Source organism: Platichthys flesus, chromosome 12, assembly GCF_949316205.1.
Source record: "Platichthys flesus chromosome 12, fPlaFle2.1, whole genome shotgun sequence".
Taxonomy (NCBI): Eukaryota; Metazoa; Chordata; class Actinopteri; order Pleuronectiformes; family Pleuronectidae; genus Platichthys; species Platichthys flesus.
Window position 1 is genome coordinate 5,414,885 of NC_084956.1, and position 26,970 is coordinate 5,441,854.

The window sequence follows — 26,970 nt, forward strand, 5'->3', positions numbered from 1 at the left end:
CTCTCCATCTCCGCCTTCCCTCTCGGTCATGCTGTATAGATTAGTATCTGTGCTGGAGAGCGGCTGTATCGCTGTCAGGCCATTAGGAGCTGTCTAAATAGACAGTAAACACATCTTAATTAGCTTACGATTACACACACGCATATATACACTCGCACACACGCGCACTCATACACTCCCTTTTCACCATTTAGCCCCCGGTGTTGGCCAGATGGGCGCGTGGCCCAGTAAAAAGCCCTCCATTACTGGCTGGACTTGACCAAACTGATCCACCCCTCAGCCCGCTTACCGGGGTCTAACCGGGGCTGCTGCGGGCCCCTGTTGCCACATACCTATAATTTAGCCCCCCAAGTGCTTTCCACATGGCCACGGCAAAAAGCCGGCCTCCATTGTAGGGGTCTGGTAATTGTAGTCTCGTTTGGAAAACCGCAAGTAGCAATTAGCGCAGAGTTGGCATTATACGGGGTTGGAATTGCATCCCCGCTGGGCGCAAAATGCTGTTTTAATATGGGTTTGTTTTCCCCACATGGAATTAGCTAAAGGGGCTTTTTATCATATTCACACACGCTCTGCCCTTCCTCTCGCTTTCTCTCTGCATTCTCTCTTTCTCCTTCTCTTTGCATCTTTCATTTATTCTTTTGTCTTTACCTCTGAATTCCTCCCACCATCCCTTGTGTGTTGCTTTTGATTGAACGTGATCTTACCAAAGCATCAGACATGTTGCGGAGCTATAGGGAGAAGTGTTTCTGATGTTATCATGTCTTCACGATGATGTTCTGTATTTCTCTTTCGCTCTGTCAGAGGCCGTGGACATCCTGAAGGAGATGAAGGAGAAGGATGTGGCGATAAACGACGCCAACGTCAGCATGCTCTTCTACGCTTTGAACAGCTTAGTGACCAAAGGTGCCGCCCCCATCCGACGGCTGCAGGACACCATCTTCACCCTCGGTCTGGCCAAGCCCACCGCCAATCTCTGCTCACCCCTGATTTCTGCCTACCTTGAGAGGTACTACAATCACACGTGCACTGATTTCTACAATCATATACTCACAGATTCAATGTGTTATGATATTTTTTTTATTATTTATTTATTCCCTCATTGTATATTTTACCGTGTGAAGTTCTCCCCTCACCAGAGAACAAGCTCACTTTTGTTGTCACATTGTCGTCTTCATCTGCCAAACCCGGTTGCCAGGTGTGTGTATGTCTGTGTATCGCAATGAGTCACTCATCCCTCCCTATGATCATAGCTGAGGTCACATTCTGGGTCAGCGATTCAGACAGAGAGAGGATGCGGAAATTGTTCATTTATGTGTGTGTTTGTGTGTAAGAATGGCTGTTTGTGTGTGTGTGATATTGTGCGAGTGCATTGCTGGAGCCAGTTTTTTTTATTTTTTTGTTTGAAGATTCACCAGCTGCACCCTCTCCCATGAGCCCCCACCCTTGATCTCCTGAAACACCCACTGCTATACTCCCAAGGTGTGTGTGTCTGTGTGTGTGTGTGCATGAGAGATGGCCATCAAAGCTTCCTCCCATAATGCAAATATGCAAATGTTTTACAAAACACTGGCTATGGGATCACAAGTATAACCCAACCCCACAAATCCATTCTGTGTGTGTGTGTGTTTACGTTCCCATGTTTTATTTGTCAGAGCAGCTTTTAAGTAGATCAACTCATTAGCATGTTAATTATGTACAGAGCACTAATTGCTGGATTTAACACAGAGACGCAGTGCGCCATTTGGGGCCCTGCACCACACGCACACACAAACACACACACACACATGCCCTGCACAGGCTTTCAAACACACTGTGTAACTGTAGTGTACGTGCTGCTGCAGAGGTAGACCTCTACAAATGAAGCTTGTGCAAACACACACACAGGCTCAGATGCTCACACTCACTGGTGCTCCCCCGCCACTATTTGTTTTGCTGTACGTCTGCGCTCTGGCACAAACCGAGTTTCCAGGTTCACTCGTTAATCACTGCCTCGGTGAGATTAGCAGGCTAATTTACTTCTGGGTCATCAACAGCAGGCGAGACACACAAACGCACACATCAGCGTACGACCACCCTGCTCACAAATCAAGTGCCAGTTTCACTTGCTTCAAATGATACAGCAGTGAACACACACTAATGTACACAAGTAAACAAGCTCGAATTGTACCACAATCTGTCTTTTGTAATCAGGGCAACTGTGTTTTTGCCTGGTTGATTATGCTTGTGTGTAGCTGCAGTTATTTTGATAGTGGTCACCTTGATCTGTCAAAATCTAAACTGTTGTAAAGTTTAGATTCTTTCTGTTTGGAAGGGGGTGTTAACGTCTCCTGGTGGCAGCTTTCTTTTTGAAACTGTAAAAATACAATAAATGAGCTGCCGGCCTCACTCCACAGAACCCTGAAGCTGCACAAAGAGCTAATCGCCCAAAGTTCACTGAAGCTCGACCCTGTACACAAAATCGGGAAGTGGAGAATCAGCTGTTTTCGTGAAAGCACCAACGTTTTGATCAACAAAGTTTAAGAAAATCGAATGTACCATTTGTCCAAATCACACCACATCCAAGACTACACCTCCTTGTGCCCTTAACAATACAGCTGCCAAGTGTGAGGCTGATAAGATGAGTGGTTCTTGACATGTGAGCCACATTTACACTGATAGAGATTCCTGGAACCTGAATGTTAAAAGGCTTCGTGTTAAATAATAATTGTATAATTGACTTAGGTGAAAATGCATAAAAGAATATAAACCATATTTAACTTGTAACAGTGGTGAAGCTCTGAGCAGGTTTGAATACCACATCCCTTGACCTTTGAACTCCAGTCCAATCCACCTCCTCTCTCTCTCGCTCTCTTCCTCATTTCCTTTTTCTTTTTTTGAACTTTATCCGTTCGTCTCCACTTTTTCATTCCGTCAGTCAGCAATCAGACCGACAGTTGGGAGGAGGGACGGAAGGGGACGTGATGATAAAAGAGGACAAAGCAGGCATCATCCCCGCCGGCACCCGTCTCATCGCTGCGTCAGCGCTAATGACTTAATGAACACTTCTCTGGCAGATTAGCCCCTGACAGCCCATCATACGCGCCGCCCCGTTAGCCTTCACGCCCGTCCGCTCAGCATTGTACGTGCTGAGCGGCTACCGCGTTAGCTAGCTGAGATTGCCACGTCCTCATGGAAGTGATTAGCGTCAGAAAATGCTAATGAGTCCAGCTAAATGAAGAACTGGCAGGACATGTATGATAAGACAGTGTCGATGGAGGAGGAGGAGAGAGAGAGATGGGAGCTCAGAGAAAAAATAACTTGCTTTCTGTTATTCAACCTTATCTAAAATCTATACTCGATACTAATCGGTATCTTGTATATTAACAATGACTGTTGACTATCATGGTTTTTCAGAAACGGAGGATTTAGAAGTGATATTTCACGTCTTCCCTCTTACCTCATTGTTTTGTTTTTTTACCCTTGCTTTTCAGCTGAACTGATTTTAGCTGTACAATGCCTTCAAGCACTAAATGGCAGATGTTTGCATAAAGATAATAAAGAAAATTAAACATTAAGCAACAAAAGGCCTTATCTATTTCCTGGGATGAAGGCTAAAGGGTTGACTTTACTTTCCGCGTTCCTAAAATCAGGATTTGCGATCATACCTGATCCCACGTTCCATTCCAGGATCATACCTGGAGCATGTCCACATGTTCAGTTAGCGCTGATATAGATTTTAGGCTGCACGTGGCGGACATAGTGGTTCAGTGCGAACGATAGCAGATATATATATATATATAGATATATATTTATATGTTCATTGGTTGCAACAACTGAAGGCAACTGATAGCGGAGGTATTTTCAGCCCTGACATAACAATACATCAATTGTGTCGAATAATGTGTTGTCAGCCGGTTTGAATGCCCCTGAGTGGCAAACCTAATGACGGAGTAGGTACGACTGTGTGGGTGTTGATGTGCACACTAGAACCATTCTTCAGCACATGTAACAGTGGGCTAGTGGTGTCATGATCACATTCTCATTTGCGTTTTGAGACACACCGACAGACCTCGTCCTCCGCCCCCCCCCCCCCCCCCCCCCCCCCAGCTCGAGGACAGTGGCTTGATAACAGGCCTGCCGATCTCCTCCGAACAAAAGAAGGGGACGGAGTGGTAGAAAGGGTGGGGGGGGGGGGGAGTGAGATGAGCCAAAATGAGCTTCCTTGTCTAATCCTTCAGGTTTCCACCGAGCAAAGCGCTTGTTATTTTTTCAGGGATTAATTGGCTGGAAAGTGGCTGACATGCAAAGTTGGGGACATTAACAGGGCTCCGCGCCGCAGTAAATGGCAACGCAAAGTGACAGTTAAATTGTACCTAGGGGAAATTATCCATCTTTCGACATCCTTAGCTCTTTTTTTGGGGTGGATCGGCGGGTGGAGGGAGGGAGGGAGTGAGGAAGGGAGGGTGGGTGGGGAGGGGGTGTAATTGCAAAGCCAGGTCCTTTTCTTTCTTTTTTTTTGCCAAGAGTGATGGGGTGTTTTTGTAAGATGTCTCATCAGGAAGGAGGGATTATAAGTAGGTGTGGAAGAGCAATGGAGGATGTGAATGAGGTGGATCGATAGAAAGTGGAGGAGGAGTTTTGAAACATCCATCCATCCATGACTTGGCTACAATGAGAAGAAGCGTCTCTCATGTAAAACTCTGTTTACAACACACCAACACACAATATGAGTCACATTAGTTTAATTAAAATAAGCATTTGTCTCATTTTTGTAGTAAATGGCATCCCGCCGTGTTTCTGCACTCTTTCCCTCTGTCGCTCCTCTGACTCGCTCAATCCGACTGTTGTGCGGTTGAACAGCCTCTTGACTGGCGCTGCTGAATAATGTTGTCCCTCTTCATTTCAATTAGCGGACCTCTTTACCTTCCAACCCTAATCACTCCATTTCTCATCCCTCCATCGCTCTCTCCTGCTTCTGCCAAACTCAAGGTCACTTCATTTCCTTTATTTTTTTATCCGGCGGCAAGTTGTCCTTTTTTTTGGGGCCCATTTCTCTGATCAGCTCATCTAATTGATTAGAGGAGAAAACACTTGAGAAATAACACGTGTTTTCGCTCGCTCACTGTCCCTATCACGCTCCGTCTCTGTCTTTTTCTGGCTCACTTGCTCTGCCCCCTTCCTCCCCCACGGGTGCCCTATCTGCTTTGACCTCTGCGTGATTGACATGGTAATTACCCAATCAACAGATTGATGGCAGCGCTGTCACAATAGAGGGGATTGAAGTGGTCTGTCTTCCTCCCCCATCTTGCAGCTTCACGTTCTTTTGCTTCTTTCCCCCATCTCCGTTTCTCCACTTCTCTCGTTATCACTCCATCAGGTGCACTCATCCTCTCACCACGCGCTGTTTTGTTTGTTCATCCGCCCGCGAGGGATGGACCGTGTGCAGATTGGGGGGGGTAGACTAAGCAAGAGAAGCATGACATGAGACGAGCTGGTGGTGGTAGGGGGGTCTTAATGTTGTTGCCATATTTCTGCTAAATTGCGCAGCTGGGGGGCAAGGTCGTCGGAGGGGAGTGGAAGCTGACAGCATGGAATCAAAAAGCAAGATGTAGGGGCGAGAAAGAGAAGAAAGAAAGGAAGGAAGGAGGAGATTGGGAAGAACAGGGAAATGAGAAGAGGAGGAAATTAGGGTTAAAGGGAGTCGGGGAGGACAAAAGAGGAGAAAGAGCAGCAGAGAAGTTGGGAGAAGCGAGGGGAGCTGAGGGTAAAGATCAGTCGAGTCCTTTGATCGGTTGCATGTCTTCCTCTCTAAAAGCCTGTCCAGAGGGACATTAGCCCCTCACAGAAAGGTGCGCTTGATTGTGTGAGAATGATGTATTGGGGCCAAAAGGCCTCATCACCCACAGTTGAGCTGTCATGAATTCAAAGGCCTGTATTGTTGCGTTGGGTCGTAGTCCTTGAATGGGAGGTCACAAGGTTAACACCCATGATACACTCTCTATTCTCTCCTGACACAATCGCGTACATGACTGATTGCACAGACCTGACATCTAACTCACTCTCCATTCTCCCTCTCTCTCTCTCTCTTTGTGTCTGTGTGTTGTGTGTGTGTTGTGTGTGTGTGTGTGTGTACGCCTGCAGTAAGGACCTGCCCGGAGCTCTGGAGGCAGCGCTGGAGTTTCAGAAGCTCTACAATCAGCTGCCCCGCATTCACGACATCCTCGTGGCTCTGGTGGAGAAAGGAGACACCGAGCTCCTGCAGAAAGGTGGCACATTTGTCTACACAAGGCTGCACATGTTGTCATACACAATGTTCTTCTGTTGCATCAATTCAGTGATCATTAACTTCCCCTGTGTTCTGAGCAAGCCGAGCATCTGCTGATTCAATAATAATAATAATGAAAGGAATCAGTAGTTGCTGCTCTTCATCCATCAGTTGGTTTCATTCAGAGCATTTCCCCAAAATAAATAAACCAAGTTCTTCCTGGATCCCCACTTCACCCAGATCTCTTTATGGAATTAAGTATTTTGGAGGCATCCTATGCTTTTTATTAGAAAGTTCACAATGGAGAGAAGACATGGTACGCACCACTAGGCTGCCCCATCTCACCTCATAAATCCTTAGTGTCCAAACAGCCTCATTTTGTGTGTCTCGTGATTAGCGTTACCTTTTTATTATTCATTTATGTGCGTGTGCGTAACAATCCTAAGAATATAAGAGGACCAGAGAGTGAGGGAGGTTCAGGCCCGGGTCGCGGTGAAGCATGTCAGCGGCTCACGTTTTGAACAGTCTCCCCGTGTGTCGACAGCGGCGAGGTGAAAAGTTCAATCCAGAGTGCCACCGGGCCAAGTGGCTCTCGAGTGTGTTAAAGTTCCAACGGTAAAGTGGAGCGCCTCTCCACCTACTCCCCCATCCCACCCCCGCCCAACAAGAGGTGACAGACCCACAGAGTCAGTCGCTGCGCCTACAAAACAAAAGGCTAAATGTTGACTCAAATATCTCCGTCTCCCACTCCATCATGTTCAGACGGGAGGAGTTACAACAAAAACCTTAAGTCACGCTCCGTCTGACAGCATTCAACACGTCGAGCTCTGCAGCCTGCTAACACCTCGGCTCTCTCCTGTGGACCCCATGCTGCTGCTGCAGTGCTCGGATAGTATGAAAACTCCCCTGGAAACACACCATCTGAATTAAAATGATAAAAAACCTGCAGCCTTCCAACAGACTGACCTTCAGAGGTCTGAAACACTAAAAGCACGAGGCGGTGCGCCAAAAGCTCTCGACTCATGCGTTCGACCTTGATTTGAGTTCAAGCATCAACAAAAAATAAAATGTAGGGTTTTCGTGGCTTTTTTTTTTTTGGCAACAGCAGAAACCAGTGAACAATTTTGAAAAAGGCCACCAAACACACTCAAAACCTGGAACGTGAGAAAGAGGTAACAAACATTAATCGGTGGTGTTAATGAGCTAATGGGACTCATTCTCCGACCAAAGCTTCAAACTAGCACGTGCACAAAAGTGATGAATCTAAATTTAGTCTGTAAACTCGTAGATCTTGACCCACAAACCCAAATGTCACCACAGTTTTCCTGCTGTTGACTTCCTGTTGTCCTGGTCTACTTTCCACCTCCAACTGAAAGTTTGCAGTGTGTGTCTGTGCTTGTCATACCTTTCCTGAAGCTGCTGCACAGAGATAATTGTAAATGCTGAGCACAGCAGTTTAGCAAGTTCACCAGTGGAGCTTAGACTTTCATTCGGGATTTGCGCGTGTGTGTGTTTGACATGATACGGCTTCCCTGTGCCTGGGACACTGTGCCAAATAAGGGAATCAGAAGGAAGGATGAAGTGTGTGGTGGGTTTGTTCACCTTGCAGTTATTTTCATTCACGACCTCTCTGTCTCCGCCCGTCTTTCTCCTCAGCCATGGACTTTGTGAGTCAGGAGCGAGGGGAGATGAATATGCTGTACGATCTGTTCTTTGCCTTCCTGCAGACAGGCCGGTTCCGGGAGGCTCGTAAGATCATTGAGGTAAACACACACACACACACACACACACAGACACACAATACTGATTATAAAACACATCAATTAAATGAAGGAGCTCTTTTATTAATCCCATGTGTCTGATTTTATTTGATCAGTTCAACAGATCATTCTAGAAAGCAAATGTTGCTGCTGTGTGTTGTTTCCAATAATAACCCATCTTAATTGATATTGTTTACATCAGGAAAATACGTTTAGATAATATTAATAGGAGGAGACCTGCTTTTTTCTGGGCCCTTGGTTTGAACTGCATGTCTTCCATGTTTTCTGGATGTTGCTACACTGTGAAACAGCTAAAGTGAAAACTAGTTCAATAAAAATCTGCCCGACTCTCATGAGCCACAGAGGCCGCGCCGTCCTTTTGTCATCGGAGCTCATCTGACCTGGATATTTTATGAATATTTATATCTTTGTCATCTTAAGTCCTGCTGTAAAACCCTGTAGCTTAGTGTGAGGAAAAATAGAGGAGGCAAAGCAGGCAGATAAGAAGCGATTTTCACGTGGATCAGACGGATAGGCGGTCAAGGCCTGGATAGCAGGACAGAGAGATTGACGATTAAATGAATAGAGGGATGAGCCTGACATCAGAGGAAGGGAAACAAGGCCGTTATGTTTTCTGATCAGGATGAGAACAAAACAGAAGAAGAAAAAAAACCTCTACTCCCTCTCTCTGAGTCTCTCTCTTGTCCCGTGTGGCATTAAAAGAGGGATTTGTTCCCGCTTGAGGATTTTCCAACCCTCTTAAATATTACTGACATGTTGTTATTGTGACTCTCATTCCACTCCTGTTGGATTGTACAGCTGTTATCCTGCTTAGGACAAAGAGTCAGCTACACGCTAGTGCTGTGTGAGATTGATGATTCCTCGTAAATGGACAACTAATGTACATGTTGACGTGGTGTCAATGGAAGATGAAGGTGATTGTGAAAAAAAGCTTAACTCCATGTTGGTGGGTTTGGAGGGTTTGACTTGGACACAGTGGGATTAAACCATTAGATCTTTACATGTCCCAATATTGGTACGGTGATCTGCTCTCTCTTTCCACATGTATTTGAAAGGACACTTGATATTCGTCTTCAGGTGTGTTAGTATGGACGGGAATTATTGCCTGTGTCAGGAAAGAACCCATTTCGTTTTGTTCCAAAGAAATTAGCAGATCCAGGATTTTTTCCTCTGCAGTTTCCTTATATTTGGCTCAGCTGGAAACTGAGGGACAGATTCGAATATTGCGATCCACCACAGCTGGATAGATAAATAGATACTCTTTTGATCCTGAGGGAAATTTAGGAAGTTAAGATGAATAATGGTAAATGATTTTTTCCTTTTCTTAAATTGTAGCCTTGAAACGAGAGACAAGGACATTTTTTTCAAGTTGAAACAGGAAAAAGTCTCTCGCCTTAACTGTTGGTTGCCCACTTAAGAAAGTTAAAACTGTCTCTTATTACACTTGTGTGATGATGGCGACACATTGGCTCAGGTGATATAACTACACTAGAATCATATCTATCACTCAGATATGCAAACACACAAACGCTTCGTTCCCCCCCATGTGAGAGCGTCAAGTGGCCGTCCAGAGTGGTGTCTCTCTTTAGGCTGTGTTTGGTATAATTGGCAGCTGATTAATCACAGCTAATTAAATGTAATGATAGAGAGAGGTGGCCAATTTTGTGCTAAATGGTCGTGGTTAGGTAGAGGATTGTCAGGTGGTCAGGCCTATTATTGTGCTGCGTGTGTGTGATGGTCAAGGTTAGGTAGTATTGCTAAAGAGTGGTGAGCCATTATGTGTTTTTGTGTCAGGGAGAGGGGTCTGTGTGTGTGTGTGTGTGTGTGTGTGTAATTGGCCAGGTGATTAGTAGAATTAGAACATTAGGAATTGAGATGGAGAGGGGTTTGTTAAGTGGAGGTGAGACAAGGTCTCCTCTATCCTTTTTTATTTTTGTGTACATGTACCTGTAAAGTTTTAACATTCAAAGGTCATATAAGTGTTTTAAAAGAGGTTAGTTAATATTGAAATACACTTTTGTGTGTGTGTGTGTGTGTTGCGTGATTGCCCTGATAATCTGACCCGGTTGACATTTCCGCTCATCTCTTTCTGAAAGTAAGAACGTCTTTTGCCTGTTCGTTCTTTGTATTCTTTTAATCCACGTTGTGTAAACTATGTGCCTTCCTTTGTTCTGAGGATTGTTTTCAGTCCAGATTAGGCAGATTTGTCCCGGACGGATTCAAAATCCTTAACACATTCATATGTTCGCGAGTAGATGTGCGAAGGCTGCTTCGTGCCCGCAAGACTTTACCAAGTGAAAGGGCTCGCAGGCAAAAAAGATGGAGGACTTGCACTGGGCCTTAGTCTCTAAGAAGATTAGACAGAAAGAGAGAGAGTGAGCGCAACACATTTTAATTTGTCCCTTTGGCTGGTTGGGTAAGAACATAATGCCTTCGCCAGGGCCGGATGGAGAGGCAGGGGAAAAGACAGAGCGGGAAGCAGGGGAGATTTGGAGGAGGAGGCAGGGATTGAGAGAAGAGGGGATTGAGAGAGGAGAGGATGACAGTCGTGAGGGGACGGGCAGCCTCACGGTATGATGGGCTCCCATCAAAGAGGCCAGCGGGAATTGAGCGCCGTTGATCCTCATTCAGATTAACTTCCAGATCATTTTGTGACTCTCTCTCTCTCGCTCTTTTTTTTTGTTTCCCTCCTCTCCCAGATTACCAGGAGAAGGGAGGGGGGGGGGGGATTTCTCAGTCTTAGTCTTATTCAGATTGTCTCAAAGCCCCAAGGCACAGATGAAATCCTGATCATGGTTATTCCATGATAATAATCATCTAGTCACTCCACATATCAGGGTAAATCTCAGCAGCATGAGCCTGCAGATCAATCTATGTCGGCCCTGGTTTCACAGCTCAGACACTCGGTTTATCTGCGCATCATTGGTTCCCTGAAAGGACGACAGATCTCCCCCCCAAAAAAATGGAAGACGATTTACAGATTTTTCTGTCAGAGAATTTTAATCCTAAAGTGTTATTGTTATGTTTTGAAACTTAAACCTGAAAATGTGTGTTTTCTCTGCTCGGTCATGACCCCATCAGATCAGAATGCAGAGAATCTGTCTGTTTTTCACACTCGAGTCTTTATTGACCAGAGATTTCCCAGAAATGCAGTGACATTATATTTCCCATTTTTCTTTTTGTCTGGTTTTTCATGATTGATCATAACTTCTCATGTTGTGTCCACACAGAATCGATTTGGTTGAAACTTAGGAATGTGTATTCTAGCTGATGAAATTTGTCTATAGATCGGAAACATTTGATGATTCTAGCTTCCAAAAATATGAATTTGATCCATTTTGTTTTGTTCAAGAAAGCTCTTTTGTCAGTTGTGTTATCTCTGTTTTGTATATTTATGTGTGTGTGTACAAGGCCAATCAAAATCACAGGAGGCTTTATTATAATCAGTGTAAAACCACTGCACTGACATAAAACTATAATTCTGCTGACCCATAAATTTGCTGATGAACCGGGGAAATATGCATTTCTATTGATCTAGGGCTGTAATTGGTGCACGTGAAGTAATATCAATATTTAAGGGTTGTGTGGATCAATATGCATTTACATTATAGATCATTCTTTTGTTTTTGATGTATGTATTCAACCTAGTTTTCATGTAGTGCTGGGTCTCGTTATAGAGTTTCATTAATATTTAATAACCTGATCTGTTTAAATGTTTGTAGACTCCTGGTCTGAGGGCAAGGCCTGGACGTCTGCAGTGGTATGCAGAGAAATGCATTTTCGTCAACCAGGTAACACACACACACACACACACAAATACCAGGCTGAAATAATCAAGGCCACAATGAAGCAGATGAAAAGCAGAGTGAAAATATGTGAATTCCAAGTTTAATGTATTTTGCTGTGTTTGTGTGTATAGCTGGAGACCTTGGAGCAGATGGTAGACATGACCTCCAAGCTGTTTGAGTGCGACAGAGACGAGATGTACCACTATGTCCTCCGCCTCTGCAGTAAGTTTCTTTCTTCTTATCTTTGTGTGTGGATGTGTTTGACCTCCCTGTGTTGTCATGATCTCCCCATCCACGCTGAGTGTGTGTTTGTGTACTTGTACAGGTATCTTTGAGTTCCATCTTTTAGCCTACAATTTACGAAGTGAGGAGGTTTTGTCTGGTCCTCACTTTCTGATTTTCTTTCGATGGACGGTTTGTGCTCTTAGGGTAATGGTTAGAATTAGGGTAAGGTTTAGGGTTAGACCTTTAGTTGTGATGGCTCAGGTTATGTTTAGAGGCGAGTAAATGCGTGATGCCAATGAGTGTCCTCACTAAGATACAGGTACACGGTTTTGTGCGTTTGTGCAGAAGACGTGGTGTGAATACTGCAGTGGAGAGCAGAACAGATAACAGTAGTGATTGGAGTGTTGAAGCTGATTGTCTCCCATTACCTCCACTTTCCTTGTTACCAACACACCCACACACACACACACACACACTAGTTGAGGGTCAGTCAGACGATCAGATTGCTGCTTCCATTGACCTTCCTCAACATGCAGCACTTTGTCAGGAACGACTATAAAACTGAGTTTCATAAGAAATTAAATCCGAAATCACCTTTTCTCACTTTCACTGCTCCTTCCTGTTGTTTTCAGAGGAATCAAACAACTGGGAGAAGGCCGAGGCCGTGTGGACGAAAATGCAGGAGGAAAACATCGTTCCCCGGGAGAGGACGCTGCGCCTGCTAGCTGACATCCTGAAGACTAATGGCCAGGAGGTGCCCTTCGAGATGCCCGAGGTAAAACCCCAGCTTTATAATATGTACACCACACTGACGCTCATTTGACAGATGTGTTATTCAGAAGAATAATTGCCAGGAGGAGACTGAAAGCAAAGGCCAGGAGATTCCCAAGAGCTCTGGAGGCCTCTGAAAGTGCCTGAGGTCAAAGATAACACGCAGCCATGCAGCACTGATGGTTAAACACACATTACAGTGGAGTCGTGAATACATTTATGTCGTAAGATCTTGAATAAAACAGAGAGGTGCTGCCAAAGATTAAAGCCTCAAATGATTTGTTGACGAACACATAATTACACTAAGTTTGGATAATCTATTTCTTTAAGTCCTTTATCAACCATAATGGACCATTTCCTCTGTTTATAGCGACTAGAATCCAAGGATTTTTCTTTTTTTTCTTCTATATCATTGCACAATTTTTTTTTTCTTGATCTCATAATTGATCTCTGGGAAGGTGTGATTATCGTTTCTCACAATTTGTTTTCCTTCTCCATTCTCCCCGTTGATATCGGAGGTGACCTTGATATAGAAATATAACAGATACAACAGCTCATTTGACAAAAAGTAATTTTGATAGTCGTTCATTAAATCCCCAAAATGAACCTCAAATTGACCCCAAACCGATGATCACCCCCAAATTAAACTCTAGAAACTCTTACCCCCCCATCCTGCTATACTTTAAGCCTCTGTTCATTACATTCAGAGGAAACAGGATTGGAGCTCTGATCTGAAGTGTAGTCAATCAGAGCAGCCGCCTGGTGAAAGGAATTACAGCCTGATCTGTTTGTAAATCTGTAATGCCACACTAATTTAACCAGCAGCTAAATGCCACCATATGGCTGCTGCTGGATGCTCGGCACACTGTGTGTGTGTGTGTGTGTGTGTGTGTGTGTGTGTGTGTGTGTGTGTGTGTGTGTGTGTGTGTGTGTGTGTGTGTGTGTGTGTGTGTGTGTGTGTGTGTGTGTGTGTGTGTGTGTGTGTGTGTGTGTGTGTGTGTGTGTGTGTGTGTGTGTGTGTGTGTGTCTGTGTGGGGGGGGGGGGGGGGGGGGGTGTGGTTCTTAATGTCAGGTGGATAGAATCTGAATATTTGGAATTATGAATAAAATAAAGATGGAAGAGTTTTTTTTCTTGTTTTTCTTTCAGCTGTTGCAACAATCAGCTTCTTTGTTCTGTTGCTCGATTCCTCGTCTTTACATGTTTCCTCCGTTCTTGCGTTTGTGCACGCGAGTGTGCTGCGATGGCCCGAAGCGTGATGAGACAGGAAGCGATTGCTGTTGCCTGGAGCGATGAACTTTGCGACCCCCAGGGGCTCTCGTGTTGACACCTCCCCGCTCTGACACACATACTCTCTTAACACACATACACTTTCCTTTTGCCCCTGGGGTGCCAGACCTAATTTGCCCCCAGCCGATACAGCTTAACCCCCCTCCAACTCATCGGTACACGGGTGACCGAGCATTGGGGGCCACTGCCCTGCCTGCCCAGCGTTATTGCACTGTCACACCCACGCACACACCAGCTCGTTGCACAGTGGAACATGTACACAGGCTTGAAAGAAAGATGTAGCTGTGTTTTGACTGCAACATCGCACAGTGTTTTATCAGCGTCTCCTCTGTCCGTGTCATTTACAGACCTGGTACGAACGATCTGCGACCGCACAGCAGGAGCAGTCGGGGGTGCCCCCCACCACAGCCGAAGGTGGCCCTGAATACCAGACCCGCCTGTTGGCCCTCTGCAAGAAGGGCAAAGCCAAAGGTAAGCAGCAGGAGGCCTGGGTGTCCATGTCCCACTCGACATGGAGCTGATTTAAACGCATCACAAGCTGCTTTCAAACAAAACAGTCTGCGCTGTGTGAATTTAAGGATCAGAATTAATCCTGCAGACCCGATATACTGTTTGTGATTGAAATTATTTAAGAAAAAATTCCTGGCGGGGTCACTACAGGATTTCACTTGTTCGGTTGGACCTCTCTGACCTCTACCCAACTTTTGAGATTTTGGGAAGTTTAAAAAAATGTCAGACACTTGGACTCTGAAGAAGTAAATTTATGGGTTTGGGCTTTCAGATGCTTTTTGTTCCTCTTACGACAAACTCAGTGTTAGAAAGTTGACGCTTTAAACGCTGCGAGTGTTGAATGTTGAATCTCAGCAAGTGCAAGCAACGTCTCAACTGAAATGATTCAATATTTATATAAAAATGTTTCTTGACGAAGCCTTAAACCGACTTTTGACTCTTGATTGGCTGCAGTCAGCAACTGCACCAGCAACAAGTAGCACCACATTTCATCAAAATCCAATCAAAGTTCGATATAGGATATTTTTTTCTTCTTCCTTTTTTTTTTTTTTTACCTTTTCTCCTCTTCTCTCTTTCTGCAGAGGCCTATGGGATGTTGAAGAAAGCCGATAAGCAGGGTTTGACATTAACCCCCACCCCTTACGACCACCTGATCCGTGCGCTGTTGGCTGACGGGGCCTATGATGATGCCATGGTGGTCAAGGACATGTATGTGCCGTAACATCTTATTTTGAAACAACATACGACAAAAACATTTCTTTTCTGTTCTGCGTCTGAGTCGAGTATAAACAGGTGATCAGCTCTGAACAGGGTTCTCTCACTCTTTCGAAAGGAAAACTTCTCATCACCTGTTTATTATTGAGGTTACACTCAATCTAATTGTAAGAAGCCCATCTCTCTTTAGTGTCTTTAACTCATTCAGATCATCACTAATCTGAAATGTGAAAATCAGAGCAGATTGTAAAACGCTCTTCAGACACGGATTCAACCTGTAGTGTGGTTAATGCTCTGCTGCTTCCCCCCCGGTCCCCTCACCCTGCGGCACCAGGTCACCTCAGGCAAAAAAAAAATGATGTCTCCTCACTAGACATGAGGATTATAAACTGATTGTGTGCTAACACACTCAGCCCTGCTGGATATGAACAGTGGTTCTTACTAAGCCCCACAACACACACACACACACACACACACACACAGACACACACATTCTTAGATGTACAGATTAATTTGGGATTTCTGGGAAGAGGGTGACTTTGCGCCAAAACATCAATCTTCTTCCAATTAGTAATGTATCATGTGTTGTTGTGTTACGGGGCCATATCAGGACCTGAGCCTGGAGACAAATGGATGGACAGACAGAGGTATTAGAGACGTGGCTTGAGTCCACTGCTGATCTGTCCTGATCGCTTTGTCTTTTTAGGTAATCTCCTCCTTTTTCTTTTATTTCCCTTCGTTTCTTTATTTATATCACCTTCTCTCTGCTGAGGAGATACACAAACACAGTCGAAAATAACACGATAATTAATAAGACATGAAAGTACAAATTTTTCTGAGAAAGCAAAAAAAACTGAAAACACCAATTACACTATCAGCCTCTTCCCTGTTTTCATCTCTGGACATGGTTCACTCTTATGTTATGAGAAATAATCATATCCAATTTTAAGAGCCGTGTTTCAACAAGCACGAGTGATAACCCATCTCCAGGCTCTGTTTGAATTGGTTTACGGCATCCCTGCCTGGATAAAAGCCTCGTTTTATCTGCTCTCCAAATGAAAAGTGAAATGAGCTGAGAGGAAAGTCGGAGGGGGGGAGCTGGAAATGGGAAAAGACAGGAAGAAGATAAAAAGAGCCAAAAAGGAACGGAGGAGTGTGTGAGGGGAGGAGGGCTAGATTTAATCATGTACGAGGTTAATGAAGACGCTATAGGCATTAATTCTCTATGTGTGTGCGTGTTTGTTTTGGGGTAATCTGTACAGAATTGAGCAGCGGGGGTGCTTATGGTGAGATTAAGGGATTGGGAGAGAGTGATGATGATGAGCGAGAGAGACGAAGAGTTGGATGATGGATTCCTTGGCTAAAGCACAATACCCCTAGAAGGAGAAAGCGGGAGAGAGTTGCATTGACTGTGTGTGTGGGGGGGGGGGAAAGGTGAGTGAGAGACGGCCTCTAGAGATTTCCTCCCACCCGATAAGAATAATTCTGACCCCGCACCCCCCACCACTCAATCTGTCGGCGACCCTGTTCCCATTCCAATCTCTGCCGTGACCCTGTCACAGCGGCCGCCGGATGCCGCTTGGCCCGGTGTCCACGCGGTGATAAGGATTGAACGGCCTGATGCTCAACTGAGCGGACGGATTAATCTGGTTGCAGGGCTATAATAATAAAAAAGAGAAAGACGAGAGCCGTGCTTGATTGAGGTTTTAGTGGCAGAGAAATGAAAAGGAGGCTCAAAGCGACAGCAAGCAGACGAGCAGACTGCTGGATGGGTGGAGGAGAAAATGCAGAGGGAAGGAGTGACGAAGTGAGAGAGCAGGCCTCACCCTTCCTCTTAATACCACACAAGTACACAAACACACACACGTGACGCACCTCATCACACTGTTTGATGTGTGTATTGTTTTCAGAGTGGCAGCGGGCGCTGTAAGAGGCTCAGACCTGCTGTCACTCACGTTGGGGTCTCATTGACTTCTGCCTGTCGGCTCCTGTGCTTTGTCCCCTCGGCCTCAGTGGAGTCTAAAGCTTCTCTGAACCTGATCTTTGCCTCGTAATGGACGAGCACAGAAGTTTGAGATTAAGACACAAAGGTATTAACTGGGATTTGCTTTTAGTGGAAGAGTATCAGCTTTAAAGTTGGAAATAATGGATCTGTAATAGCTGGGTAGTAGAAGTCCACACTGTTCTGAAGCCACACAGGTCACTGAGAGGTTGATCGCATCTTCTATCGTGTGCGTGTAATCTTATATAGTGAAAATATCAATAAATACATAGAAAAGACACGTATAAGATTATGTGACATGCGATAATACCTCATAGAAAACAAGAGTTCTGGTTGTTGGTTTACTGGATAAGATGCATTTATCCTTTGAGGATTGCCGGGCGAGATGGAGTTAGTGTGACCAGTATACACACGACTGTCAAATGCGCCATTAAATGGATAGTGACCTCATCATATTGGCCACTCCTTCCCTTTAACCATTATAAACCTTTTTTTAACTGGGCATAAAATACGTTTGAGATTGAAAAGATCAAAAAAAAAAATATTTTAACTTATTTTTAAAAGTTTGACACAAATAAGTTGTTCATTGTTGAGAAGAGTTAACTGACGTGGAAAATGTGTGTTCCCTCAGTGCTGCGTCTCGTGTGCCGGGCTTCCAGCTGAGTAACATCGCCACCAGTTTGCTCATCATCACTCACAGCAAGAAAGGCGAGACCAGTGGTAAGACACACACACACACACACCTGATGATCTGGGGATGAGTGTAAAAGTATACTGCCTTTTTGAAGTTTCATTATGTGAATAAAGTATAAAACACACATTTAATCATTTTTATACACACAGACTCACTTCTCGCTCTTCTCCTCAGATGCTCTTGCGAACCTGAGGTCGATGATGCAGGCGGGTCACGTGCCCTCGCAGCTCGCCATCACCAGACTGGTCCAGGCCCAGGGCAGCAGCGGCGACATGGCAGGCATCCAGGAAGTGGAGTCCCTGATGCAAAGTCTCGGCACAAACCTCAACCTGTCCAGCATGGTATTCGTCAGCAACAAGGCCCTGGCACACATCAAGAAGTAAGACTGCTGCTGAGCATACATGCAAACTGTTCTGTGTATTTGTACTGTTCTGTGAAGTTTTAGTATAAAAACTTCCAGAGAAGCACTTTAGTATTTATTAGTTATTATTAATGTCCAGCTCACAGAGATAAGAAGTTTAATGCAGCGCCGGCAGCAGAGATGACAGAACCCAGGTTGACACCCTCTCCCAGTAAGAGCTCCCACAGCGAGTGGGCGTCCAGTACAAATAGGAAACACGGACCTAATAAGATTATTCATGAATTCCTTTTAATGTCATGAAATCAGCCGCCGACAACAATGGAACAAAACCTTAAACACATTGTGCATCAAACTTTCATCGCGCTACTCTCCGCATTAGCCGCATTGAGCAGCCCCCCCCCCCCCCCCCCCCCCGCTCGAGCGGGAGCATCCCTGTGCCAACTCGGAGGGACAGCAGGAAGTGAAGAATAGCAGGACGGTCTCACGCCCGATTGGCCATCGCAGCGCGGGCCTGTCAGCTTGAACCCTGACCTGCGGGAGCTGCGCCCTGAGCCGCTCTGACACGTGCGTCCCCACTGTATCTGAGTCAAGCTGACTGGTTAAGAGCCGGGGCGGAGAGGCAGGCAGGCCCGGAGAGCGGAGCGCCACATTCAGAGGGGCCCCCCGCTGAATTATTCAGACGGTCCCAGTCGTAACAATCAGCGTAGATATGTCCCCCCACCTCCGAACGCTCACACACATATATACACGTACACGGAGACGCACACAAACCCTGCAAGTTAAATATTCATTAGGACTGGTGATGGTGGGGAGGGAGCAGGGAGCGTAAAGTGTTAGAAGCGAGGTTGTGTTGCCAGAATGAGTTGTTTTAGATTTGTAGTGCCTCGGTTTGCAGGGCTTTGTTTGCTTGTGGCAACCTCAGCAGAAACATATTTCACAGTGCGAGTGTTCGAGTTAGTCAGTGGGAGAGTGAGTGGGTCTGTCCTCCGGGGGGGGGGGGGGGGCTACACAGGACAAAACAATTAAACCAGTGTCACCTAAACATTAAGTTACAGGAGCAAAAACAGTGTTTGAGGACAGTTTTTATCTTCCTTTAATTTTTAAAATATCTCACGTGTAACTGCATTCACCTGGAACCGAGTGGAGAAGCCGTTGAACCGACTCCGGTGTGTTGTTGTGCTTTGAAGTCAGAATGTGGAAACACGTGTCATGTCAGTCAGAAGCATGATCAGCTGTGGCAGGTATACAATGACATCAGCAACTCAATTAACTTTCTGAGTTGTTTGGACTTGACATGAAGTTCACGCAAATTGTCTCTTTATCATTAACTACCGATATGTTCCCCTCCCCAATAATCCGGTCAGGCTAACAACTGATTAGTATTGTTTCCCCCCCCCCCGTAAACCTTTTTGTAGTCTCTGGGGTTTCTCAGTGTTGTTTTGATCTTTTATGAACCGACCATTTATTTCCCTGCCACCAATCAATGCTCTTCCCCCTCTTCAGCGACGACGTGGACTCAGCGGTCGATTTGCTCGAGTCCGTCTACACGAGTCCAGACAGCACCAACCCCGGGATGTCCTTCGTCTTCAGAAAGGTCATGGAAGATGACAACGAAAAAGCCATAGACAAGTGTAAGAGATGCACACACAAAAACACACAAAAACACACAAAATAAACTAAATAAGAGACCACCAGAAAAAAATTAAATCCCTGTTGACCAAGTGTTCATGTTGTGTTGTAGTGAGTGCTATGGCGGAGAAGCTAGCCAATCAGTTTGCCTGCTACAGACCAGCTGTAGACCTCTTCCTCCAGCTGCTGGATATGGACAAACTGGACGAAGCCAAGTTCATGCTGGCTGTGAGTATATATGTGTGTGTTAGTGTGTGTGTGTGTGTGTCAGACCCAGGAGATTTATGTTGTGACGTATCATTGATGTATATCAGCTGAATATCGTCCAAAGATTTAATTCAGTGTCGAGTGTTAGTAACAGATTTTCTTGCTGCTCTTCCTCACTTCTCTTTCTCACTATTTAACCCATTAAGACTGGATGTAATATATTCGTGTACATACCTTTAACACACAACGTGACATGAACATGCTTCTCCCAGTGTCATCGTTTTCAATACATGTGACCGATGAAACGCATCGTGATTCGCTGAAAAACTCACGGGAAAGGCCAAATGCATCATGGGAAATGTACTTTGTTTGTTTGGTAGCACTCACAGCCTCCAAAAAAGATTTTAAGATAAAAATAACAATGAGCTCTTCAGAAAACATCAGATTTAGAGGGTGGTTTGCAAACACTTAGTCTTTAGAAGCGATTTTCATTTGGCGCCATAGGTTTAAACTGGTTAAACATAAAATGAAGAAATCCACATGGCGCTGGGTTCTGTCTTTGTGTGAAGAGGTGAGGAGATAACGATGCCATGAACAGAACACTACATCTTAGAGGAGAACCACACTTTGCCTCTGGAGCCAAACCTCTACTCTCTGCCAAATACATCTGTCATAGTGAAAAATGCAGCTCAGACACATCCGGCACACCATTTAAGTTTTTTGTGAAACCACTTTAAATAAATTTTAAATCATCCGGAGCTTTTTGGTCTCCATTTGAGTCTCTAGCACTTTGCTGGATTTTAAATAATTCTATCAAAAGTAATTAAAATCTGCCAAAAAATGAAAGAAACAGAAATCAACGAGGGAGCTGGTGGTGAATTAAGTCCATCACGCCTTCCTCCTTCCAGGCGTCAGACCCCAGCGACGACAGAGAGACGTCCCAGACGCCACAATTGTTGACTTATTTATCCGGCTTTACTTTTTCATGTCAGGAAACGCCTGCCCACACAACCACCACTGAGTCTGCCGCCCCCGAAACTGTCCGCCTGCTACTTCACTTATTTAACACAGGTCATACATTACAGCTCAATGACTCTGCGTTGAGCCTGGGGACATGACTCTGTGGAGGCTCCATGGCTGAGAGACAGGTGGAAGGAGGGAGAGGAAGAGGGGAAGAAGACTTCACCCTCCGTCTTCCTCCTCTCTAACGGGGATTATTTCCTGCTCGCTTGCTGAGTGATTATCCCTCTCAGTCACTCGGTTGCATGTGTGACTGGAGAGCACTTTAATGAACACAGAGTCTATACATTACTCACCGCCTTCACTTTCTGCACTTCATCACTATTTAAACACAAACTACTGGAATCTGGGTTTTTCAGCTCATTCTGCGCCCGTGTTCCCACAGTCCTGGCTGCTTCCAGTTCACCCTGAGCCACAGTCATGGTTTTCTGGATTTAAAATTGATATTTAAATCTCATAAAGTGCAATTTTGATGCAGAAACTATACAATTATTCAGGCACCTTCTGAACAAGCAGATAAAGGACGTTACTACAATATACACGCAAAGGAAAGTCAATTTATTTGTTTTATTTAGAAATACTGGTGTAATTTATTGAAACTAGAAACCAAACCACATTTAAATTGACTAGATGTGTATTTTATTTGTGGAAGTGACAGAGATGATGTAAAACACTGAGACGGAGAAACCACAACATGCGTCTGCTCCTCGTCTCCCCCTGACCTCCTGAGTGATTATCCCTCTCAATCTTTAAACAGGGATGTCTGACTGGCATGCATGTTAATGAACAGATACATTACTCACTACTCTCCTCTTCATCACTATTTCAACACAAACTATGGATCGTATTTAAAGCTTTAATATGATTCTTGCATGATATGCATCTCTTCTCTCTGTAAGAGATAAGAAAGTGACAAAGACGCTTCTGTTTCCCTACTTTTCTTTGTCAGTGGAGTTTTTAAGTTTGTGAGTTTAGCCTCCACTGGTGTGACCCAGGTTTAACTGGCGTTCTTCTGTCTGTCCCTCATCACGGCCTTCGTCTCCGACCCCCCCCGCTCAAAGTTGCTCCTCCAGGGTCACCGGAGGGAAGCAGCCCGACTTCTCCATCCCGTCATAAGTGAAGCCGAGGCCAAACTCTGAAAAGCTTTTAAGTAGGCGAGCAGACAATAATGGTGACAAGGCTATCGGGAGAGACGGAGGTGAGGTCGGGGGGGAGCAGGCGGAGAACGAGAGGGATGAAGTCAGTCATTAAGAAGTGAAACGGTGACGGAGGGAAGCAGCGAGGCAGCAGGCGCTTTCCAGACTCGTTTACAACTGCAAATCGTGCATGTGTGAGTTGGGAGGGGGGGGGGGGGTCATTGAAAAAGGAAGATGGCATTCCCTGGGTACCCAAAGCTTTTAGACTTTGTGTGTGTCTCTGTGTCCGTGTGTGTGTCTGTGTGAGGGGAGACAGAAGAACCTGGCTAGATGTGGCGTCGCCTTTGGGAGTGGTCAGTGTAGTGAGGGAGAAGAAGAAGAGGAGAGAAAGAGAGAGAACGAGAGAGAGAGAGAGAGCGGAGCAAAGTTGAGTGAAGTGGCATAGTGATGGTTAATTGCTTGATTGTGCTAAAGCCATTCTGCCACTTAGTGACTTGCTGTGTGTGTGTGTGTGTGTGTGTGTGGGGGGGGTGTGCGTGCGTGGTCCTGTTAAAAGCCTCACAGGCCACTCGCTTTTAATTCAGTAGGAGCCGGAGCAGTGAAACACGTTACTTCACGACTGGCTAGTAATGGGATCTCATTGCTGCTCAACCAGGAGAACACACACTCACTCAAAGCACAGTCGTGTTAATGCAGCTCGTACAGACACACACACTTTAAACACACGTGTGTATTGTATGTATGTTTTCACGGTGAAGTAGTCATGCACCCACTAAAGGTTCAGCAGAAGGAATCTGTCAGATCGTTTTTATGATGTAACGTATTTATAGAATCTATATTTCAATATAGAGTGTCTTATTAAAATTAAATTAAAACTGCTCACAGTATCACTGTTTTTTCATCAGTATTAGAGCCGATACAGAACAGGTCAATCTTAATGTCAAAGACCTTTTTTATTATTTGTTGTTTCATATCTGCCACAACAATTTGTTCCTGATGAAGATTTATTGAAATCAGTATCATATCATCAATTGTGGCACTTTCTTGATTGTTAGAAATATAAAATGGAATATTTTTTCAATGCATTTCCTCCCTCTCCTCCTCCCTCTCTTCCTCTCTCTCATCCTCCCTCTCTTCCTCCCTCATCATCTCTTTGACCTCTCAGGCCTCAGTTGTGCATTAAGCAACTTGGGCCGAGGCTGCACTCGTGTCTCCATCGAGCACTAGATGTCTTTCAGCGAGACTAAGTGATGATAATGATGCTGTACATTTAAATCCATAAAGAAGCGATTAGAGCCGTAATTAACTTTTAACCTGAGTGAAGGTGTGCTGGTGTTTTGATGAACGTGTGGGGGATGTGTGTTTCCTCGCTGTGTGTGTGTGTCTGTCTGTGTGTGTGTGTCTGGGGCAGGTTGGAGAGTCTCCTTGACCTATTTTGTCCCTCTTGTGTCTCCGTAGCGCTGCAACGCCGTGGCTGAACAGAAGGACATGCTGGTGTCCTACGTGTCTCGGAAGGCTCAGTTTCCTGGACAGGTGAATACTTTAGGTTTCTTCTCTTCAGAATCCCAAATATTCAATAGTTCTAATGTATTTAGGTCCTCGGTTCGATTCCCGGTGGCCGGACGCTCCTCTCTCCCGTACATCATCCGCCTAAAATAAAATAACATCCAAAAGGAGAGAGGAATCTTTGCCTGTTAAACATTGAATCAATTATCTTCCATTTTTGAGTAAGTGAATGAATCAATCAAACTTTATTTATAAAGCACCTTCCAAACAAATCCAATGCAATTAAGAAGTGGTTTACAGGCAATTGAGAAAACATGGGGCATTAAAAATGAATAAAAGATTAATTTAAGATATTCTGACAGATTGTCACATGATGATGTTTGTGTCGACAGGTGGGAAAGATCAAGGCTCTGATGAGTCTGATCCCAGACTTCACAGAGAAGGAGGTGTTGTACCCGTACCTGATGAAATGCCATGGTAAGACAGACACACACACACACACACACACACACACACACACACACACACACACACACACACACACACACACACACACACACACACACACACACACACACACACACATACATACACACACTGTCTCACAAACACACACTCTTACACCCACACCTACATAATTCCTACTCGGGCGACTCACTGGCCTGTGGCTAAGTCAACATCAGCACATGCATTAACAATGCACCAGGTCTGTGTGTGTGTGTGCACGTGTGTGTGTGTGCAGACATTGAGGAGTTGGAGGAACACATGTCCTTTAATGAGTTAGCTGGCCTGGCTAGCCTAGCGTGCTAATCGCAACACGATCCACCACTCAGCGTTTTGTCTTCCCACATTTCTTTCCCTCTCCTCCATCACTTCCTGCCCTCTGCACCGGTTCTTTCACTCCGGTCTCTGTCTGTGTTTTTTATCTCTTCTTCTCCTTCATGTTACCTTCACCTCCTCCTCCCCCCCCTCTCACCCGCCCGTCTACCCTCTTTTGCACCGTGTCACACCAGAGATGAGCAGACATGACTATTTAATTAGCATTAGCCCGCCGGTCGGTCAAGGCGGCCATCGGGGAGGCAATTAGCGATGCTCCGCTCGCCTCTCTTCTCTTTCTTCTCTTTCTTTTCTCTTGTCTCCGTAACTTTTCTTTTTGGACATTGGTGACCTCACTTCCCACTTTGATGCAAACAACCGCACACACGTTCAAACTGTTTCACGTTTTCAGACGACTTCACCGACCACGTCACGGAGGGAGAGGATCTAGAAACTGATCTGAGCTTTATTTATTTGTGAACTGCTTTTTAAGTGTATATGAATATTATGTTACTCTTGAAATTATGGAATCATTAATTATGATTAGTGATGACCCGACTTCCGGAAGATCAATGCACGTCCATATGTCGCCCATGGGAAAATGTAGATTCAGTGGAAAAGGGCTTTTGTTAAACTTATATCCCACCTCTGTTTATTCATTACTTCAATGCAGAGAATCGTACAATCCACGTATTTCCAGCTGGTTATTTACCACCAGCTGCTTGTTAAACAAATAGCAGATTTTAGAAGTCATGTATTTTCCTGGTCAAGTTATGAGAAGCAGGTTTTTGTTCCGATGAATCGATGACAGACCAACACAGAGAATCACATTATTATCCCACTACTTGTGTTACATTCTTTTATTTGTGTTTCTTGCACACACTCATATTATTTCTAAATGTCTTCATTCTAAATATAGATTTGATATTTTGAATCTTTTGTCTGATTTCTTTTTTTCTCCCTCTCTCATCTGACAGTCACGGATAAGGACCTGGAGTCGGCCAAAGCTCTGCATGAGCAGATCCAGAAGGAGGGGATGGTCGTAGATGAGCTGTCACTCAAACGGCTGGCTGCTCTTTACCGCAATGCAGGAGAGACGGCGCCCTTCACCGAGCCCCCTGTGAGTCTCCCACACACACAGACACACACACACACACACACACACACACACACACACACACACACTTCTACACGCGGCTCCGACCATGCAGATACAAACAGCAGATTAAGAACAGATCTGTGTACAAACAAAGCCACACACAGTCCACAGCTCCTAACCACTTCTGGCACCAGTACAGCCGGTGTCCTGATACGTGCCATTGTGTGGATGCTGTGGTCCGTGTGTGTGTTTGTGTGTAGTAGTAATGTGAAGGAGCAGTGTGCCAGGCCGCTCAGGGTAGTTCAGCAACACACGAGGCCTGCAGCCAGCCTCCCGTGTTTGTAGCTTTGTGTGTGTGTGTCAGAAACTTGTGCCCCACGGTCACAGAGTACATATATTGTGTAAGCGAGATGGTGTCACTGCGATAGCCGCTCTCTTTTTCTGGCTCCAAGTGTTTTTGAGCATTTCAGCACATTGCACATTTTGTAAGATGATGTAGCTCTATTTTTGGCGAAGGACTCACACTCATAAACACACACACACACACACACATATAGAGCCCTCGCAGCCCCAGCACTTTGATGTGCTGTCCCCTGGAGGCAGGTGTAGACCGAGGCCCCTCTTACCTTCCCTTCACTCACCTGCAGTGCAAAGATAGAAGGAGAAAGACGGATGAAGGTAGAGGAGCTGCTGCATTATTCACTGAGTGTCAGGATAGTTAAGTGATTGCTGGGTTTAAGTAGAGGAGAGGCAGAGGAGCAAGGAGAGGGAAAGGTGAAGAGTTTCTGAAGTTTTCGCAAACACACATTCCCGCCAGAAACGCTCCTCTCCTCGTTCTCCCTCCTCGTTCTCCCTCCTCGCTGTCTTTGTAGAGGTCGGATATGGATGCAGATAAAATGTAAAGATGGTGGTTCAGTAACTTCAAGACCAAAGCTGAACTAAGATCAGTTAAAAAGACGTACAAGTTATTAAAAAACAGTGTTTATCTCCAATATTCAAACTTTTTAAATGTGGTAAACAGTTTGTCGGATTTTTTGCAGCCACAGCTCTTCTAGCTCAGGAAGCAGAGGATCATGGGTAATATCCACCTCTTTGTTCAGTGAGGGGATGACACAGGCAGAGATTGATAGACTGAGTTTTTTTCCCAACAAGATCCCAAAACTGAAAATGTTAAAAAAT

General features: G+C 45.0%; 1 protein-coding gene across 1 annotated transcript in view; it reads left to right on the plus strand.

The window, feature by feature from the left end:
- Positions 1 to 26,970, plus strand: part of lrpprc (leucine-rich pentatricopeptide repeat containing) — a 48,615-nt gene that overhangs the window by 20,717 nt on the left and 928 nt on the right. Inside the window, exons 23-37 of the mRNA XM_062401121.1 lie at positions 802 to 1,006; positions 6,121 to 6,245; positions 7,901 to 8,007; positions 11,748 to 11,816; positions 11,945 to 12,035; positions 12,671 to 12,813; positions 14,445 to 14,568; positions 15,189 to 15,315; positions 17,955 to 18,043; positions 18,192 to 18,396; positions 19,882 to 20,009; positions 20,120 to 20,235; positions 23,829 to 23,903; positions 24,269 to 24,353; positions 25,670 to 25,812. Coding sequence (XP_062257105.1) covers positions 802 to 1,006; positions 6,121 to 6,245; positions 7,901 to 8,007; positions 11,748 to 11,816; positions 11,945 to 12,035; positions 12,671 to 12,813; positions 14,445 to 14,568; positions 15,189 to 15,315; positions 17,955 to 18,043; positions 18,192 to 18,396; positions 19,882 to 20,009; positions 20,120 to 20,235; positions 23,829 to 23,903; positions 24,269 to 24,353; positions 25,670 to 25,812 — 1,832 coding nt within the window. The remainder of the gene's footprint in view (positions 1 to 801; positions 1,007 to 6,120; positions 6,246 to 7,900; positions 8,008 to 11,747; positions 11,817 to 11,944; positions 12,036 to 12,670; positions 12,814 to 14,444; positions 14,569 to 15,188; positions 15,316 to 17,954; positions 18,044 to 18,191; positions 18,397 to 19,881; positions 20,010 to 20,119; positions 20,236 to 23,828; positions 23,904 to 24,268; positions 24,354 to 25,669; positions 25,813 to 26,970) is intronic.